This window comes from Pogona vitticeps, chromosome 2 (genome assembly GCF_051106095.1).
Source record: "Pogona vitticeps strain Pit_001003342236 chromosome 2, PviZW2.1, whole genome shotgun sequence".
NCBI classification, from domain to species: Eukaryota; Metazoa; Chordata; class Lepidosauria; order Squamata; family Agamidae; genus Pogona; species Pogona vitticeps.
The window spans coordinates 138,122,744-138,144,366 of record NC_135784.1 but is presented as its reverse complement, the minus strand read 5'-3'; the positions used below and the strand labels follow the sequence as shown (position 1 = coordinate 138,144,366).

Here is a 21,623-nt window from a genome sequence, read left to right as displayed (position 1 = left end):
AATATTTTGGCTCACCTAGGAGCATGATTTTGAACAAAATGTACCTGAATATATTAAACAAAGTGACAGCAATCCAGTCCACCCCCCACCCCACCCCTGAGAAGGAATACTTAGCGTCCCAACCTCTGGTTATGAACAGGCAGAACTTGGAAATTATTCATTAAGAAATAAGTATGTAATCTGATGCAAAATATCCCTCCCCATCTGGTAGCTTTGATGTTATAGAAATTTTAAAGTCACTTGTTAACAGTGCTTGTTACTTTTTCTTTTCTTTTCTTTTTTTAAAAAAAGTAACTTATAATTGGTAAGAGAATTGAGAAATTCTTATTGGACATTCCTGTAAACTTTCCTCCAACCCCTAAAAAGTGAAATAAAGAAGTAAACAAAGAATGTTTCTGATTATCTCTCCCCAGCTAGCACTGTTCCTACTCTTACATCACTTTCGAAAGATAACTTTTAAAATAACCTGATTATTGCCCCCCCCCCCAAAATTACCTGTTACAGATAGCAACATTACTTACAACCCATTACAGTACTTCCAAGCTTTGTGAACAAACTATTCTTGGCTTCCTAATGTAGTCCACAGACTTGAACACAGGCTTGCATATTTTATGCGGCTTTAATAACTGTCATCTATACATTGTATGGTATGACCCTATGCATGTTTCTTTAAAAATAAACCCCACTATATTCCAGGTCAGCAGGCACAGGATTACAATCTCTAACTTCTTGTAAGTCGACATGCAAAGTAAATTATATCCATCTTCTCTTAAGCAGAATAAATGCATTTGCTATCCCATAAAAGCAGTTTAAGCTGCAGTCTATATATGCCTACATAGAGGCACAGCCCACTGAATTCAACAGTACATATTCCCAGATAGTTGTTTGCCTGATTTCACCCTTAGCCACTTTTAGCTTTGCTAGACTCAGTTTTGATCAAGTGAGAATACCTCCTCTCCCTGTCTCCTACTCTTGTACAAAGAGGTTTCCATCCAAATTTAGAAAGAAACTTTGCAGGAAATTAGTAATATTAACCTGTTTCTCAGAGTTGTAATTGTCAGTAGTTGGAAGGGCATAATGATGGCACACAGAGCCTGACAAGTTGTCCATCAGCTTCAATTCTCCTTCCAGAGATTCCTGGATCAGCAGTGATATGGTATCAAACAAGTGTCTTTCCTGGGAGGAGTGCCATATAGCATGCAGAAGGATAAGCCAGGCCAAAGAGAGAGGGTTGGGGAAGAGGGAGATAAGTATAAAGGGATTGATGGGTGGATGGATGGATGGACGGATGGATGGAAAGAGAGGGGAAAACAGAATGTAGAGGAGACAGAAAAAGGAAGGAGAAAGAGACAGGAAAAAAATGTTTTCAGACAGAACAGGGGTTGAAATGGCAAGGAAGGGAAGACAGAAACGAAGAGGGAAAAAGAACAGTGCAGTAATACCACGGTCAGAACCTTTCTCAGACAATACTAGACACTAGACCAAAACTAAACACACTGGTGCTTTAAGGCTGGTGAGACACATTACATTCATCCAAAGTGACTACAAACAGCTACTTACTAATCGACAAAAATACACCTACTTTTCAGGGCCATTATATTTGACACGACAGGGAACAACTGCAGCAGAACTATACAACAAGGTGCACAATTTCAAATGGAGGTGGGGATGGAAGCCCAGCATTAAGCCTGACAAAGCTACGCCCTGGCCTCGCTGTAACCAGGAAGAGTAGAACCTTCAGAGGTGCTGTGGGACTGGATAGCGCATCCTGATATGAGCGGTCAGGACCTCTGAAAATCCGGCCATTTTGCCTCCAGAGAGAAGAATATAAGTTTAAATTTTCAAAAGCACAGAGCACGATTTAATGCAGTGGCTTTTTGACCACTGTTTCGTTTCTTGATGCTGGCAGAATGAAATGACTTAAGCCTACATTACGTGGAGTGAGTAGAAGGGTAACTAATTGTTTATCGTCTTCTTTTAGCAGCACCTGAACGCTGGTTTTACAATATCCCTTTGTATAGTTATTTGTTTCTTCTGTCTAGTAGTTCCAATGCATTTGGAATCAATACTCTGTGTCGGGAACAGGCCCAATAGCAGGAATTCTCAAACAAGAGCTTAACCATGCTCAACATGTTTTACCAAACAGGAGGGAAAAAAAAGTACTAGGGATGAGATGTCCCTCTCAACCCCATAATGTTGTCATTTAAATAAGCCCTGATTCCCATCATTTCCACAATGGTAAAGTGCTATGTAGGAAGAGAAACAAGAAGCAGCAGCCTGGGATGTAGGAGTTAAAAAAAAAACATACCACACACAACAGTGGCATTATATTGGCTAAGAAATCTTCTTATCTTAGAACTGCAGGGCTGGAAGGGACCCTATGGATCATCAAGTGCAGCCCCTGTCAGGGAGACACAGTGGGGGGGGGGCGGGGAATCAAACTTCCAACCTCTGGCTTCGCAGCCAGATACTTAAGCCACTGTGCTATCCTGTGGGCCTCTAGAAGAATGTGTGGTTTGAAGAGAAAGAATATGGCATACCTTTATCTAGAGGTAACACAGTAGGAAAGGCTAAACATGCTGTTTTATTTCAGTACGGGGCGAGTTTAACTTTGGCCCAAAGAATGGGATGATTAATTTGCTGGGTGTCAGAACTGGATGACTAAATGGGAGTAAAAAGAATCGCTTTGCTTAGAATGTCTGCAACGTAAGGATATCCACATGGGAAATTTCACATACTTTTTTGAGCTGCCTGCAAAATAGGATCTTGCACTTTTCAATAAATAAACAAAAAAAATCAGCCTTACGAAGCGACCTTTCTGCACAAGCAGCTTCAGTCCCATCACACCAGAAAGCACTTGCAACCCTCAGGACTTCATGCAAGTCTTTCAAATGCAACCCACAGTCCCAGACTTTCAGCTGTATTTGAACTGATTGTATCTATCAACGTGATTAAGTCCATTGTCCATGCTGACTGAGGACGATAGGGTTTGTAATCCAACATGCTTGGAGGATTCTGGGTTGGGGAAAGGTTGCACTGGCCCACTACCAGAATCAAAGCTTTCAGAAACAAATAGCCATCTAATCTTATAAATACTTACACAAAATTCAAAAGGTTGAGAAGCTTTTGAAAATTTTACCCTGATCTCCAAATGTCAGGCTGTCAGCTTCAGAAATGTTCGTTCAAGTGCTTGCAGCTAAATACTAATATACAGCATAAAGCTTCTAAAGCAATATGATGGCTGATCACTTAAAAGCAGTATTTTCTACACAGGCAAGAGCCAAAGTGTGGGATGACATGAAGCCTAGCAATTCTAACTTTGTGAACAACATGCACATATTTTATGGAACATGCAAGCAAAGCAGCATGCTAATTATGTGACTTTGTAGGGTCACATTATAGGAGCTGTATTCCTTTTCCACCATCTATTCAAACAACACTTGGATGCAGAGATTTTCAATAAAAGGGGGGGAAATGGAGGTATGCGTTGTGTGGCAAAATATCATTTGCACAAGAGGCTCAGGAAATAATTTGCTAATTTTAAGGTTTTTCCTTTTAAATGAGTCAAAAGTCCTATTTAGAAAACAAAAGAAAGAAAATATACTTGACACCTTTCCTGTTGTGATTGAAAGAAAAATAGCTGACTCAGAATTTCAAGCATCTGATATTCTAATAGGTAATACTTCCCCTTTTTACCCCTCACCAACTGGTAATTAGCTGGTTATCCACCACAAAGGGTTTCATGGTTTATAAGTGATTATGTAATGACAATAAAAGGGCAGTGTTTAGCCTTTGAATAGTATACATTGAAGAAAATCTACCAGGAAAAGGAACTGATAATCTTTTCTCAGGTGGGATTATCAACCAATTTTCCCCTCCCCTTGCTGTAGATGTTCTCAAATGTCTGGCCACTGAGGCAACACAGATTTGCACATGTATTAAATGCCTTAAACCAAGCAATGAAACTCCCCTTTATTCTGGAAAGATAAAAAAAATGCAAGATGTCCAGTTATATCTTGCACTTGTCTGAAAAAATCTACCATATATTTGCAAGCCATCTACCTGGGAAGGTGAGCTGATGTCTCATGTCACTGTCTGCCTGCCATCCCTCATTCAACTAAAAATCATGCTCAGAGCTTGGAAAAATTACTTTGTAAGACTTTTCTCCCAGAATCATGCATGACCAGCATTTAAGTTGACAGGAGGCTTTTGAGCTGGAGTCCAAGAAGTAATTTTTCCAAGGCCTTTTGTATAATTTCCCTCAGCACACACACACATACAGTATATGTACATACTGTAAGTAAGTAAGTAAGTAAGTAAGTAAGTAAGTAAGTAAGTAAGTAAGTAAGTAAGTAAGTAAGTAAGTAAGTAAGTAAGTAAGTAAGTAAGTAAGTAAGAGCCATAGGGAACAAGCAGTGTGCCTGAGATCCCAAAGTCTCTACAAATTTCCAGTTGGTGAATAGTGTACATGCAATTCGCTCTATTCAGCTCTGAATGTTGCAGAGGGAAAGGAATACAGCTTCTCTGCATAATAACAATACACTCATGACTTCCTTTATGGAATTGGTACATATATTGTCTAAGAAGATATTGGTCACTCCCCACTTCATCCACCACCAGAGATTCTCACCATAGGGTGGACCAATGAAAGCTGAGAATCCATCTTGATCTGCATGGGGTTAGTGTATCCTCCGGGGCTGTCAGGCCTTTCTCCTCCATTGCCACCTGCCCACATGAAAGGGTCAGAGAGTGGATGCTGGCCTGGGGTGATTGTCTTCATTTCCATTTCCAGCTCCAATTCTAGTTCTGCTTCCTCCTTTGCTTCCTTGTTACTTTCCTCAAGGTGCTTCATCAGTACAGCAATTACCACATTCACCAGGACAAACTGGGCTGTCAGCACAAATGAGACAAAGTAGATGGGCGAGATGACGGTGTTGTAGCAGGTGGATTCCTCATCACAGTCTCGCAGTGTGTCCTAGGATGGAACAGAGAGAAGGAAACGGAAATACGTAGCTCAGGTTTGTGAGAGGATTTCAGGCAAATGACCACTTGCATTTGGAGTTTGGGTGTCAGGCTCAAGTGGTTTCTATAGGAGTAGACAAAAATATTGTGGAATTTGTGAAGATGAGCTTCTTCAGCCCTGCAGAAAGTTTCTGTATAATTATTTCTGGAACCTGCTCACCTACTTCTTATGTGTGCCTACAGACCTCTACAGAAGGCTTGCAATCACTATCACTTAGAAAATCAATCTTGTACTCTAGGCATAAATAAGATCATGATACATCAAGTGCAGTAAGGCTTTCTTTCCTGGAGCAGTACATTTTTAAAGGAAATGCCTATGAATATCCTAGATTCTCTAGGAATGAAGGAACTAAATTCGGACAACATTTGGTGGTCTGTGTATAATGGAAATAATAATACAGTACCGATATCAAAATGAACTTTGGTGTTTGTAAATGTACTATCTCCATGAAAAAAGATAAATTCTCACAGGGCAGTAACTATGAACTCACTAAAAAACCTGTTGGTTCAATGGTTAAAAGAGCAGAAAACCCATAAATGCATCCATGAACATCTCAAACCATTCTCGAGGACTACTTTGATAGAGTGAAGGTAGTACTCAAAAGAGAACTCAGTGATAGATACCATCGTGTCATATCTGGATGCCTTAAGCTAGAATTGATGGATTATATGTAGAGGCATAACCACACTGTCAATGTGATTTTTCAGCAGCTGTTGAAATCATATGGATTACTCACAACTTTTACACCATATTATAAATTCCAGTCACCTCCAGTTTTAGAAAACGAAACCACAATACTATATTGGGACAAGTAAGCTATCATGGGTAAAATGGTTGCTTTTAGTTATCTGGATGTTATACTTCTGAATAAGTAACAAAGAAAAATATACCTTCATAGAATTCAATGAACAAGAAACCTCAAATGTATAGATAGTATAAAAATGGCAAAGTACCAAGCATTAAGGAAAGAAAGTAAAATAATACAGAAGGAAAATTAGGTAATCTTCCTCCTCATACTAATTTCAGCAGAGTCATTCCAAAATCTTTGGTTACCAATTTAAAACAATTGTTAATAGTTACTAGTTTGTTTCCTTTAATTTTTATAATTTTGATTGACTGTGCCTGGTGTTTTTTGAATAATAATGATACAGTGGGGTCTCTACTTAAGAACTTAATCCGTATTGGAAGGTGGTTCTCAAGTTGAAAAGTTCTTATGTTGAATCTGCATTTCCCATAGGAATGCATTGAAAACCATTTAATCCGTATCTGCTCTTTTCCGTCCATAGAAACTACTCTACTTAAGAACTTAATCCGTTTTGGAATGGTGTTCTTAAGTTGAAACGTTCTTAAGTTGAAGCAAAATTTCCCATAGGAATGGACTGAAAACCAATTAATCCGTTCTGGCTGTTTTTTTTGTTTTGTTATGTAGAGGTGCGTTCGTACATTGAAGCATTAGTTCCCATAGGAACTAATGCAAAGCTGGTTAATACGTACTCTCCCACTAGGGGGAGAATTTTTTTTTTAACCTAAGGTGATCTTAAAAAAAGAGCAGGAAAGGTTTTTTTTTCCTGTTCTTATCTTGGATTTCTATTCTCAAGTAGAATCAAAATTTAGCAAATGGAGCTGTTCTTAAGTTGGATTGTTCTTAAGTAGAGACGTTCTTAAGTAGAGACCCCACTGTATCAATAACAACTATTATTATTATTATTATTATTATTATTATTATTATTATTATTATTATTATTATTATTATTATTATTATTATTATTATTATTATTATTATTATTATTATTGAACTGCAGAGTTCTGTTCTGCTTCTGTAGTCAAAGCAGAGATTTAAACCCTGGTCTCTTAAATGCATTCAACACATTCCTCAAGCTACAGAAATAGATGCCTTCAATCATATTAATTCCAACAAGGTTTTTACCTTCATTATGCCATTCCAGTTGTCTCCTGTGGATACACGGAAGAGTGTGAGGAAGGCCATCCCAAAGTTTCGAAAAGTTGCATGTCGCCCTAAGCCCTCACAGGGATGGGTATCATCACATTCTGTATGACCAACCCAAAACAAAAAACAAAACAAACAAAAAACAATTTAGTCCTATGTTTCCTTTATAGATTTCTATTTTGTTCTGCTTTGATCAATTCTAGGTGCCAGGAAAAGTGAAGAACTTACCAAGGTCTCCAAACAGTTCCACTCCAAGAGCTGCAAAGATGAAAAACAACAGCATAAAGAGAAGACCTAGATTTCCCACCTGTAAGGGGAAGGGAAGAAAGGAAGAGAGAGAGAGAGAGAGATATCATTCACTGATGTATGCCTTTCAAGCAATCCTCATTACAAGGGATGCACTACATTAGTCTCCACTATACATTCTGGCTCTATCTCCTTTTCCTCATTGGCTTTACTAACTCCTTCTATAGCCACTGATAGCAGTCCAAGTGCAAGACTTTCTATAACAGTGTGTATATAGAAAGTCTGCAATACCAGTCAAAGTGTGTGAGAAAAGCACATACATAGACAGACACTGTTGTAGAATGTTTTTATTCCAGCCACTCACATATATATTATGGCTTGCCTGTTCCACCAGTGATCTGCTTCAGTAAAAATTCAGAAGTATTCAGTGTTTAAAAGCTACATGCACACACATATATATATACACACAAAAGACTGCAACATTAGGATGTTTTACATTGTTGTGGAAGTTATCACATAACCTTTATCCTACCAACATGCCATTAGTACTGCACTGGTATTTCTGGCATACAAATACTAAATGTGCAGTATTTCTTCTGTACAAATGTTAAATGCTTCTGCACCACTGGATTGTCCCTTATTTTGCAAATCCCTATTTCATCTTACAGAGAAAAACAGTCAACCACTGAGATTTGCAGCCTTCTGTTGTGTATTTTCAGTCCCACAGCTAGGCTAATTCAGTCTAGGCCATCTAATTTATTCATATAATTCCTGCTTGGAAATACAGAAATGGCCTGTCTCGTTCGCTCTGTATCAGGTGACGGACAGCAATTAGCTCTTCACCTCAGAGTCTTTTGTGGGAAGTTAGTACCTCATTAAACTGGCACTGACTTTCCAAAAATGTCTCTTGCTCATCATTTGTCAAATGCTGGGCTCTCCTAAGACATTCTGGTATCAGAGACAAAGGGCAAGGCAGTGCACTGTCTCTGTGGCATATACAGATCACAAAAATACTGGCAGCTCTTGCTGCACCATTTTCAACAGGATCACAACCATCTCCACCCCAGCCTGAAAGCAGAAGAGCAGTTTAGTGGGCGCAGGAAAAGCTATGTGGAAAATTGCTAGAGATAGAAGGAGTTACTATGAGGGGGATACCATGGCTTCTGTCAAGCATTTGCCAACTCTTACATTGCCTAAAGGTAGGCTGGACCTGGACAACCATGATGCTATTTATTTCCAAGGTTGGACAAAGTTCTTTTTTGGGAGTGCATCTCTCAGAATCCCCCAGCCAATGTGGTCTGCGTGGTCTCTTCTATTCCATTGCACAGGTTCATTCCTTCCTTTCATTCTTATTAATTTGATTTTTTTCCTGTTTAAACAACAATGACATCTAGCTCAATTTCCTTCTTTTAGGTTGAGCATGACTTGTTTCTGGTGTTACCGAATCTGAGCTATTCTGCAATCCTATGGAGATAAGACTGTCATTTCTTTTCTTCTCCTCTTCTTCTTTTGCATAAAGGCCTTGCTTTGTTGAGTGTGTGTATGTCTGCACAGAATTGGCAATGCATTTATTTAGTAGCTGCTGTTTTTTAAAGTCAAGGCTATAATCTTGAGAAGGGGGGGCATGTGCTTGCTGTGACATAAGAAGGGCAGCAAATGGGCAACTACATTAAAACAGTGGACAACATAAATTGAACCAACATGTAAAAGACTTCCAACAGAAGAATGACGGTTTTAAAAGAGATACTCAGCCATTAGAAAGGTTAACAGCCCTCTCACCTAGCCCATAACAACCACCACTGGGAAGCAAACAAATAATGTAGAAATGGACTCACATGTTTCAAGGCAATGAGCAAATGAGGGAAACTCAATGGAGTTCTTTGTGATACAATAGAAAGGTTACCTGAGGCAACGCTTGCATGACTGTGTCCAGCAGAGCTCTCATCCCTACAGCCATCTTCAGCAATTTCAGCACTGCAGAAAATGAAATGCTCATTATATCATTGCCAAAGCATTAGTGTATGAAACAGCTAATGCCCCATCAGCTTGTTGAAATGTCACATCAGGCATCTTTCATGGAGACGAGTATGCAAAGCCATGTTCAATTGCATACTCTGTTGTTGTCAGGACATTAACAGTCAGAACCCTGTGGGCATCACTGTCTGGCCAAGGACTTCAAGAAATAAACCCCGGTATCCTTTGTTCACTAAATTGGGTGCTGCTGAGATGGTGCTAGCAATGTCAGAGATCAGTTGTCAGGTCTACGAAAAAGAGATTCAGGCGCAGATCTCCATTGACAGGCCAGTTATGCTCTCTCCCAATCCACCTCATAGGTAAAAAGGAGGTGGGAGAGGAAGAAAAACATTTGTCACCATGATCTCATTGAAGAAGTGGGATACAAATATACTAAGCAAATAAGTGTTGGTGCAACTCTAGCAACCCTGGAACAGAATTATCCTGAACCGTGGCAAAACTCCTACAGATCTTTTCCTACAAGATCTGAGACAACTTTGACCACAGGCCTCCCTGCCTGCCTCGGTGGAACCTTCTGTGGCCTTTAATTCTTTGGATTCTGGAGCTTCAGCAGCACGAGAGGTTGAAAGCGGGAGAGTCAGGATGACTGCATGAGTGGAGTGGCAGAGGCCTTGCATCTCTGCTGGATCCCGTGCCTTCCTGGCCCCACCATATGGAGACATAGAAAGATAACAAAAACCTAGAGGAAAAGAGGCCAATATCATTTCTTCCTCACTTTTGCCTTGCCAGCAGCAGCTTGGCAGAGTTTGGATGCTCTGCAGCTAACAATAAGATTGCACGGCAGGACAAAATGTACTGAGAGGAGTAAATGCCAGAAGTGCAACCTTACTGTATGAGAAACCTTATTAAGCCAGAAATTAGCAGTTTTTGTGGGGCCAAAAGCAATGTGGATGGAACACACCAGGAGCAAAGAGAGACTGACCTCGAGCAATCCTCAGGACCCTCATGATGCGGATGATGGTGGGGTTGATCGGTAGTGATGCATTCACCTCAATCTCTTCAAGTGTGATCCCCATGATGGACAAGAGCACTATTGCCAGGTCTAATTGGTTCCATCTGAAGGTGACACAAAAGATCAAACAGGGGAAAAAATCTGCAAAATGGGAGTCTTGCATGGCAAAGGAATTCCAATTGTTTCAGTCATTCTTGCACTCTGGAACTGATGTTCCACTTCAAGCCATTTTAAGATGAAACACATTAAACAAAAGATATATTATTAGATTATTAGTCAAGTCTGAACACACTGCAGGCTGGAAAGGGAAGGGCAAAGCTGAAACTGAATTAATGAGCACAACCCAGATGATAAAAGAAAGTCAGAGTTGGCTTAATTTTCTGTAAATATATTACTGAAGCTAAATTTCCACGGTTCTCGCTTAAGTTAGGGAGAGTAATTCCAAAACAACAACAACAACATCTGGCTTGTGGATGAAACACACTTCAGTGGTCCCCGTAGTCATCAGGGCTTTGGGAATAATATCAAGAAATTTCACACAGTACTATAAGCGGTAGCAGATCTCAGAAATCACACCATCACAACTACAAAAAACAGCAATATTAGGAACAGCATACATACTGCGCTGATATTTAACAGATACTTAGGTTTTTGGTTAAAACTTGTATCAGTTGTATAATACTGGTCAATGTTTTTATAATTTTGACTGTGCCTGGTGTTTCTCAACAACAGCAACAAATTTGCCCAAAGGCTCAACCACTATTATAAGGCAGAATAGAGAGAGAACGTTCTTGGATCAGTTTAGAAGAAAAGTTCTTAAAGTTATGTGGAAGTCCCGTAGAAAGATCAGAGAGAATGGGGTCAAAGAAAGAGAGGAATACAAAGCTTGTTGAGATGTTCTGGTCTTTCATGCAGAGAAGGATTTAAAAGGCATGTAGGGTGAGGATGCAATATCAACAGCCTCATTCTATAGAAAAGGTATTTGTATCCTCATAGACATAGTATTATTACATTTACCATTTACACTAAATTGGTGGATGGGGGCAGGATTAGGAAAAACAGAACATCTAAAGTTACTACTGGCATGTCATGCATATATAATCTGGCTCTTTGGAGAGGGCATAACACTCTTGCAGGAAGACTTAGATATCAAGGGAAATGGAATTCATAAGAACTGTTATGAAAAGCCTCTGCTCCACCTATATAAATTTTATGGTATGTTACCACTGGATGTGAACTCAGATGCTGAGTTAACAATGGTGTGGAGTCAGAATAGTGTTACTGACAAAGAATAGGTGACATAGCGGGATTAGGAGAATCCTAGGCTTGGGGAAGTGAGGATGACATGAACGTTCACCAATGTTCTCATTCTAAAAAGAATTGATTATACCACTGAAGATTCAGTGGTATAGTCTGGATAATCTGAAATAGCAGAGCAGCGACACTACCCTGTTTCCCCGAAAATAAGACCTAACCTGAAAATAAGCCCTAGTATGATTTTTCAGGATGCTCGCAATATAAGCCCTACCCCAAGAATAAGCCCTAGTTAAGTGAAACCCTGCCCTCCACCCTTGTGCAGCAACCAGAAGATTACATGCCTGCATTTGAATAAATGTAGATTGTTGAACATGAAAAAAATAAAACATCCCCTGAAAATAAGCCCTAATGCATTTTCTGGAGCAAAAATTAATATAACACTCTATCTTATTTTCAGGGAAACACGGTAGTTACAAGAAATAGCTAACTGTGGTCGTTTTAACAGGCCATAGCTAACTGATCTAGTATCAACAGTATAATATACATACACTTTACCCTTCTATGTCTATTGCCCATTTGATTCCATAATATCTATAAAGTAACAAGCAATGTATAATCAAGCACAGGCAAGAGGAAACAAAATGATTCATTTCTCCACATCCTTTTATTTATACACACACAGGCGCCAGTGTCATGTTGCTTATTAACCGCAGCCTGTTCCATGTGTGGTTCTTCTTTCCCTGCTGCCTGTGTAAGGATGGTGGTGGGATCCACTAATATATTGTGCAAGAGGAAAAGCCCGCTGTTTTCAACAGGGCCACCTCTGCCTTGCATGTAGTAACTGCAATCCAGAGGTCACCATGGGAAATATGGAGTACTCTGGCCATAAACTTGTTATGCTCCATGTTATGCCAGCATGATTTGAGGGGAAAAAAAAGGAATGAGATATGTTGGAACTTTCCCATGATGGTGACCATCATAATTGACGTATAGCACTACTTATCAAATGACTACTTACCTGTCTTGAAAGAATCGGCGAAACCCAAAGGCAACCAGCTTGAAAACAGATTCCATGACAAAGATGATAGTGAAAATGTAATTGCAGATCTTCAGAGCTTCATCAAGAACCTGAATACGCAGAGACAAAACCACAAGGGTGATTTGGTTGCTTTCCATGACTTGCCTTCCTGTTTTTAACAGCATCCATTGCAACCAATGATGGGTGAGAATTTTATTTGCTCTAGTTCCTTCCAAAATTGGCAAAGTTCTTCATAAATTTAAGAGGAAGAATGAGATTTTATTTTATTGTGTTTTATTTAGAAAAAGGAACAACAGATAGCCCTCTCATTTAAGGAGAGGGCTTTAAATGCTCAGTTTTTAAAAGTCTGGTTTCAAATCCTTGTGTCTTCAACATACTTAATGTGTATTTAATTAAAGTGCCACCTTTTTTGTGATGAGTTTTTTAATCTTTAAGAGGTACAATCCAAATAGCTGAGATGACAGTCTCTTTCTGATAAAAAATATTCATAGACTTTTCATGAATTAGATGTAAAGAACTTGAGATTTAAATAATTTGAATATGGAAGAAAGTGAGAGGTTTTTGTTCAACCCTCCCCCTGTTGCACTTTCTCTTTAGGTTACCATTGAAATAGCATGCCCCGTTGGCTGCAGATGAATCAGAAATCCCCCTCTGAGGTCATCATTGATGCACTGAAGTCAGAAAGAGACAAGTGAGCTTGGATTCTCTCTCTCTTTTTTCTGCCTTGTTTCTTCCTGGTTTTGTTTCACTGGGTCAACTTTTGGATGGAAGGCTCCAGGTTTCCTTCAAACACTAAGCTCATGCTTGCTCTTTACTCCAGTTGCTAATGCCTGTACCCCATCTCCCACGGGAGCAAACAGAGTCTCACATTGATTTCCCAGCTATCCCAGACACTGATACTTGATCACACTATATTCCCATTCTTAGATCTCAGTCTACAGCCATGAATGGCTTGTGTGGACAGAGGCTGCCATAACTCAACTTATAATGGTGGTATTCGAACACTCAGAGTTGAAGTGAGAAGAGCAGAGAGTGGAGAATAACTGCCTAGTTAGCCTTTGCCTGATGCCAGTTCTAGAAAACCATAAACAAAACAGTGTCCTCAGTTGACTTAGCTGGACATGTCCTTAGGTTCCCTTCGCTCTTCACCTTTGCATCTTTAGTGACAAGAAAAATAATACAATTTAGAATTTGGAGGATATATCCTACTGCTATATGAACATTTGCTTTCTTAAGCCAATAATTCTCCATATTTTTGTATCACTTCATTAGACAGAGAGCAAGAAACAAATCCTGATGTTCTCTCTATATCTAATCTTCCATAGATGTGTAAATGTGTATTTCTCTCCGGAGAAAATACTACCTCACTCTTATATCTGTCTGACCCAGAAATGAGGAATGTTTATTCCATTTGACTAGCCAGTTCTCTCTCTCTCTCTCTCTCTCTCTCTCTCTCTCTCTCTCTCTCTCACGCACACACACACACACACACAAACACACACAGTGGATTTCCCCTCAAAGATAGGTATCTCAACTTCCAGACTTCCAAACAATACCTATTAAGTGCAAGATACAAAAGCGAGGAAATCTGGTATAATGACAAAATCTTTCACCACATTTTCTACAAAAATGCTAAAAGTTTCATCTACTTTGACCCAGACATAACTTGTCCTGGAGGGAGAAAAATCTCTTCTCCCATTTTAGAGCTCTCAGTAATGGGCATGTTTGAAAAGTGTCTTGTTAAATCATTCTCAGATTGAAGTTCAGTCCAATTTAGGTTGTGTTTGTGCATATTTGTTCACTGAACCCATTGATCGAAATGCACCCTATTCACATGCGACTTTTTTTTTGCCCCTTCTGGCATCTGCCTTAGTGTCCGTTAAAAGTATATTCTTGTTTTAACAAAGAAAAAAAGGCTGTGTGGTTGCGGTACACAATCCAAAGGAAAGGTTGGGGGTACCCTTATTAGACCACTTGTCTCTGTGACTTTTACTTTTTGCTTCGAATGCATTGTAACCCTTTTCCTTAAGATGTAGTAAAGTTTAATTCCTTCTTACATCCAATCCAGCCTGTTGACTGACTATCTGCTTGCTTCATGTGTCACAGAATTCCCCAGTTAAGGAAGACGAAAGAAGGCCCTTAGGCTGGGGGTCCTTTTTTGTTTGTTTGTTTTTTTCCTCATTTTTCCAGGGCACTTCCCAGACTGAGGACAGACTTCACAACAGAATTCCTCTTGTCTGGTGGGTGAGCAAGGGTCCTATTCACCTTGGACTCGATGGATAAAGAGAAGGCAGGTGGTGACTACAAATTCAAGGTCATGTACCAACAAGCTTCCCCATTGGTTTTTCCTATAGGCCAGGTGATCAGCTTTACCAGCTCATTCGTGTCTAACAGAAATAGTGTCTAACTGGTTCATTTATTGGCCGAACAGGCATTTGGCACTTCAAAGCCCTGCCTCCTCTGGCAGGTGCCCGTTCAGAGGCAGTGCCTGGAGGAGGTGGGGCTGGGAAGCCAGGCTGCTGCCTCCAAGCGAACGCCTGCTGGAGGAGGAGGGGCTTCAAAGTGCCAAACACCTGTTTGGCCTTTAAGAGAATTGGCATGAATCACCGAACCAGCAGTTCATCCCCACCTTTAGCATCTAATTAAGGTATCACTTCCTCATGCTTTCTGACTTTTTATTCCTGATATTTATGTGATCCCAACCAGTAACATCACATGTACCCCATGAACATGTGATAATATCATGGCACCAGAGAGCCCATATGTGGTTGTGCCCCAGAACTGAAATTCTTGACATCTGCACTCATTCTCAATGGATAAGAGACCATAGCAACCAGTAGCTTAGTAAAAAAGGCTGATAATTTCTATCTTGCAACACTGCTGTAGTATGCAACAAAGCCATCAACACAATGTACTGGAATAGGGAGCCCTGCTCCAAAAGATCACCATGCTAAAGGAAACTTCTCTGTGCCAAGTATATACCAGATCAGGAACTTCACTTTAACTGATTTTCATCCAAATGTATACCTGAACACAACTGCCGCCCATCTGCACTGTATAGTTTTCAGTGAGCTGTCCTGTGGTGCCTTGTGGCACAGTGGTTAAATCACTGTACTGCAGCCAAAACTGTGCTCATGACCCGGGGTTCAAATCCCAGGTAGCGGCTCAAGGTTGACTCAGCCTTCTATCCTTCCGAGGTCAGTAAAATGAGGACCCAGCTTGCTGGGGGGGGGGGGGCAATGTGTAGCCTTTATAATTAACTTGTAAACCACCCAGAGAGTGCTTGAAGTGCTATGGGGTGGTATATAAGCAGCACGCTTTGCTTTGCTTCCTCCTACTAAATGAAGGACAAATGTCTTGAGAATGACTATCTGGATGTGATTTGAATACATCAAATCTGCACTTGTGCGCACAATTCAGAGTTTTATAATCCGGAATCCTGGCTGGAGATTTTATCTGAGTCAGGCATCTGTCTGTGGATCCAGTGTTTGGGAGTCTGATTCCCCACTGTGCCTCCTGGGAGAGGAATCAGCCTGTGTAGCTGCACAGCTGAAGGGCACCCTCAAAAGAAGGGAATATTAATCCCTTCTAATCACACTGTATCCAAATCAAAATCAACCTGGCAGTCTATCATCACCATCACCATTATTAAGAAAGTGATGATGTGTAGAAGACGAGATTACTTCAACCTACTGTGCTTGTCTGAAATTTCCAGTGTGGTGTAGTGAATAGAGTGCTGGACTAGAATTCTGGAGAACAGGGTTCGAATCCCTGCTTAACCGTGGAAACTCACTAGGGCAGTGGAACTGGTAAAACTACTCCTTTATATATCTCATTTACTTGAAAGTCCTCTTAAAGTTGCTATAAGTCATTTCCGACTTGATGACACAGAACGCACACACACACACACTGAGCAACCATTACTTTGGAACTGCATACCAAGATTAGTTGGCAGAATTAGTTTCCTGCCTTTGTAAGATGTAAGAATAAAGCTGTGCTCTTCTAGTTTATCATCAACACACACTATTGCGCAATGGCAGATATAGTTCAGAGTACAGCTAACAAAATAATTCATGTTGAAATATAACAGGCTTCCCACAATGCTTACAAGATAAACTGGCCTCCTGAGTCATGCACTTCCACCTTGAACATGGTATGTTAACCTTCCGCCTATATTTTAATTGTTTCACATTAGACATTCAGGTATCATCCAACTCAATGACTGTTTCACCTTTACTTTTGTATTTCATTTATTTCTCCTCAGAGCCATAGGAGATAAAATAAGCACAGTACATAAATTGGCAGCCATTTCCATCTCACTGTCACGAGCAAAGTGACTTGGCATTTCATTGAAAGTGGTTATTATTATAATTTGAATGTGATCCTAAATACAGGAGTATGGCATGCTAATGCGCTAAGGGGGCTGCCTGTTAGCCAAAATGCTGAGTCACCACAGCAGAAATAATGAGCAGCAATTTGTTTTCAGTCATGCTGAATAATAAATACTTGAGACTCCAGTTGGACAATGCCCTAATTCAGTAATAATGTTTAAAAGGGTTAGAAATCTCAGGATATGATCTTTATAATTTTGGTATGATTCTCAGGAGGACAGAGCTTCTGCATGCAATAGCTCCCAGGCTTTCTAGGATGCATATTTAATTGCAAAACAAATTATCCAGAGAGATAGCCTTAGCAGAGCATTTTTTACAAGATGCGTGGCAATACTGCAGGCTAGTAAAAATGGTGGGACTTTGTGCTATTTTTTCCTAAAAGCCAACATTGGAATCTATCTATCTATCTATCTATCTATCTATCTATCTATCTATCTATCTATCTATCTATCTATCTATCTATCTATCTATCTATCTATCTATCTATCTATCTGTCTGTCTGTCTGTCTGTCTGTCTGTCTGTCTGTCTGTCTGTCTGTCTGTCCGTCCGTCCGTCCGTCCGTCCGTCCGTCCGTCCCTCCGTCCGTCCGTCCGTCCGTCCCTCCGTCCGTCCCTCCGTCCGTCCGTCCCTCCGTCCGTCCCTCCGTCCGTCCGTCCCTCCGTCCGTCCCTCCGTCCCTCCGTCCGTCCCTCCCTCCGTCCGTCCGTCCCTCCTTCCGTCCCTCCGTCCGTCCGTCCGTCCCTCCCTCCCTCCCTCCCTTCCTTCCTTCCTTCCTTCCTTCCTTCCTTCCTTCCTTCCTTCCTTCCTTCCTTCCTTCCTTTGTGAAGTCCCAAAGCAGCTTACAAAAATATATGCAATGCACAATTTACCAAAAGTACATCAATAAAAATGGTAAATTGTATTGTACACTTATTATTTTTTAATAATAAGGAAACCAAGCCAATAGGTACTGTTGCCAACTTGTACCAGGGCTCAGAATGGCTGCACCAGGAAGTTTTTGAGAAGGTCTAGCAGCTGGTAAATATACAGCAGTGGCCAGAGCATTTGATGGAGTCACTGCAAGGGAAACAGAGAGGACCAACCCCAGTCAGTGATGTGATTTTCTTCTTAGACCCCTCTCAGACCTTGGAAAGGTTGGTTGAATAGGTAGAGCAGCTGAGATCCCAGGATACAAAAGGGTGGCCAGGATGGATCTAGGTCAGTAACCAACAACCCCAGATTTGAAGGAACAACGTGCACAATTGTGAAGTATCATTTTCCGAGACTACTAACTGAGGGCCAGGAAGTGAGATCATGCCAGGAAGAAGAGGCACAGGAAAAGGCACCCCAGGGAACAAAAAAACTTTGGGGGAAGATCAGGTGAATCCAGCTGGGACGACAACGTGGCCAAGCCTTCTGGAAAGTGTTGACTGGCTGTGGCACACATGCTCTGGCTTGCAAGGATCCCTTGCAGGAGGGCTCTTTCTTGCAGGTGTAATTGTGCGCCTCAGCAATCATGGGGTCTTGGTTTCTACTTCAAGAACCTGTCCTGCCACTTTCCAGGAGATGATAACAATATGTTGCATTCCCTGACTCATTTTCAGGAGGAGAAGCTCTGCACTCTGGCCCCTAGTGTGCAGGAATACCCACACTCATTTCCAGAGGAGCTGCAGCAACTTTGGAGTGAGACGCAATGCAGGGAGCATTAAGCTCCTTGGCACATCCTATCTTAAGATTATACTATTCTAAAGCTGTGGACTCCTTAGCCTTTCCCACTTTCTGTGGACCTGGCTCCAGATCTCTCCTTTAGTCCTTGTTCCAAAAGCAGTGGCCACACACCTTGCCCAATGTCTTTTTTCTATGAGGTGCATGGCTTCCAGGACCTACACAATTCCTTCAGTGCATGCAAGGTACTACAGGTATGATGGAGGATATCTCATTCCCACCTGAAACTAGGAGCACATCATGGGCTCCATTCTAGCTTGTCTCATCCAGCGGATCTCCAAGGTCAACCATGATTTGTGGAAAACATCTTCAGACAACATGAAAAATGGTAGTGGGTTAAAAACTGTGAATGCAGGAGTTTTATATTATGGGGAAAAAAGATAACAGGAGCTCATGACCTGAGTCTGATTGGTAGCTCCAAACTATGTCAACCCTCTGAATCAATATTTTATAAGTATTCACTGTCCATCAGTTCAGCAATTAATTTAGCAGACCTTCTCTAGCTCAGGTTAAATTAAGTCACCTGCCTCTGGGGCTTTCTGTGCTATATTCTTTATACACTATATTGTAATACGGTTCAGCATGACATTTGAATATGGACACTTGTGTCTTGACAGCACTTTTTAAAGCAACAAAATTCCATTTTATTCAATTTATATGATTCCCAGAAATAACTAAAATTTTGCAATGACAGTCACAATCAGATGGAAGGAAACTGCTCATCACACCTATTGCAATAACTACTGCAGCACACGTGAGAATTTGAGAAGAATGACAAAGATTCTCCTAGTTTCACATTTTGGCTCCAGCTGATCTGGTAAAATGCCGCAGACAACTGAGAAAGTGGTCAAAAGTGAACAGCTGTTGTTTAATCCCTCCTTCTAAGGGACGAAGGAAAGGAAAAGGAAGGGGGAAAGGCAGGCAGGCAGGGAATACACACACACACACACACACACACACACACACACACACACACACACACACACACACACACACACACACACACACACACACACACACACACACACACACACACACACACACACATGTTCATGGGTCTCATGTGTGGTATATCCTGTGTGCCACCAAGGGTAAGGAAAACCATAACCAAAGAGATCGTGCTAGAAGGAAGCACTATAGCAAAAAGGAAATTTCTGATTCTTGTAATGACATGTAAAACATGTAAAAACAAAAACTAAACAATGAAAAATGAAACAAAATAAAGGCCCAACACTTGAAATCTGCTGTGTACTTGCTGGATCTGACATGACAGAGAAAATGCTGTAGACATCATATATCCTGACTTCAACAAAGCTTTTGACAAAGTGCCCCATGATACTGTGATTAGCAATTTAACTAGGTGTGGACTGTATAGAACAACTGTGAATGCACAGTTGGCTACAGAATTGGTGGATGCATAGTTGGCTGCAGAATTGGTGGATGCATAGTTGGCTACAGAATTGGTGGATGCATAGTTGGCTACAGAATTGTACTCATAGGGTGATGATTAGTGGCTCCTTCTCAAACTGGGAGATGGTAACAAATGGGGTACCCGAGGGCCCGATCCTGGGCCCAATGCTCATTAACATTTTTATTAATGACCTGGATCAGGGGATACAGGAAATCCTGCATTTGTGGATGACACAAATTTTAGTGGCATAGATAATACCCAGGAAACAGAATTCAAAATTATCTAGAAAGGCTGGAACACTGGGCTGAAAACAACAGAATGAAATTCAACAGGGGTAAGTGCAAAGTACTGCATCTAGGAAAAAGAAACCAAATACACAGTTACAAGATGGGGCATACCTGGCTCAACAATACTAAGAGTGAGAAGGATCTTCGAATTGTTGTAGATCACAAGCTGAATATGAGTGAACAGTGTGATGTGGCTACAAAAAAGGCAAATGCTATTTTAGGCTGCATTAGCAGAAGTGTAGTCTCCAAATCCCGTGAGGAACTAGTTCCCCTCTATTCGGAACTTGTTAAGCCTCACCTTGAGTACTGAGGACACCACAATTCAAGAAGGATGCCAACAAACTGGAACAAGTTCAGAGAAGGGCAACAAGGAGCTGGAAACCAAACTCTGTGAGGAAGGACTGACAGAACCAGGCATGATTTGATGATTCTTGTATCTTATAATGTATCTTATAATTTGGGATTTCTAACTGATATCACTTTAATTGACATATATGTATTGTGTTATCTAATTTGTTGTATTAATTTAGGGTACTTCCTTTCTTTTTCCTTTTTGTTCTTTTTTCTTTCCTCCCTTTTTCCTTTTTCTTGATATGGAGTGGAGGGCCTGTTTGCCCAGCAAGGGGCCACTGAACATCCCGGTGATCACAGGTAGAAGGAGATATGGCGTTGGCACAATTCCTACTTGTGTCAGAAGAACGATGAACAGATGTCCGACGGCTGTTCATTGTTCTGAGACTGTGACCAACCCTCAGTATCGAGGTAGCCAGCCCAGCCAACCCTCCACTCTAACTCTGGTACTGTTGAATGCCAGGTCTGTATCCAACAAGCCCCAGGTGATTCACGATCTTATCCTGGAGGTGGATGCTGACCTGGCATGCATAACCGAGATGTGGATTGGTGGAGAAGGGGGTCCTCCCCTGGCTCTTGTCTGTCTGCCTGGTTATGCCATCCAACACCAGGGTAGACTGGAGGGCCGGGGGGGGGGGTTGTCTAAGAAATTGCAGGTCTTGATGATAAAGAGCATTTCATATGTTATAAAGTGTCACGGGAGATAGTTCTTTGGAAATGTGACAGAACACACATGAAAGGGCACACAGACAACTGAAGCAAATTGGCAATAAGGCTGATCTGATTAAATGGCAAATGAAGACTTCCTCTTTTACACTCGTATTGGTCATGCATAATAACTGCCAGTTATTCTATTTCGCTAAAATTACGTTGTTTTGAGATACTTAAATGCTGAAAATCTGAGACCTATTGGCCCCAGTCCACTTTTGAGATCAATGAATAATCCATGGATATGCCTGGAAATGTAAATTCCTGCTCCC

The 21,623-nt window shown here is 40.9% G+C and overlaps 1 protein-coding gene across 13 annotated transcripts in view; it reads right to left on the bottom strand.

Annotated features, from left to right (window-relative positions):
- CACNA1G (calcium voltage-gated channel subunit alpha1 G) overlaps positions 1-21,623 on the bottom strand; it is a 208,665-nt gene that overhangs the window by 26,228 nt on the left and 160,814 nt on the right. For 7 of the 13 annotated variants that reach the window (XM_078384217.1, XM_078384220.1, XM_078384219.1 and 4 more), the window contains 6 exons: positions 12,479-12,588; positions 10,174-10,307; positions 9,121-9,191; positions 7,200-7,278; positions 6,951-7,072; positions 4,631-4,975 (listed from right to left, as the gene is read on the bottom strand). In XM_078384217.1, the coding sequence (XP_078240343.1) occupies positions 4,631-4,975; positions 6,951-7,072; positions 7,200-7,278; positions 9,121-9,191; positions 10,174-10,307; positions 12,479-12,588 (861 nt within the window). Of the gene's footprint in view, positions 1-1,035; positions 1,177-4,630; positions 4,976-6,950; positions 7,073-7,199; positions 7,279-9,120; positions 9,192-10,173; positions 10,308-12,478; positions 12,589-21,623 lie in introns of all 13 variants that reach the window. The other 6 variants (XM_078384211.1, XM_078384216.1, XM_078384213.1 and 3 more) reach the window with 1 other exon arrangement.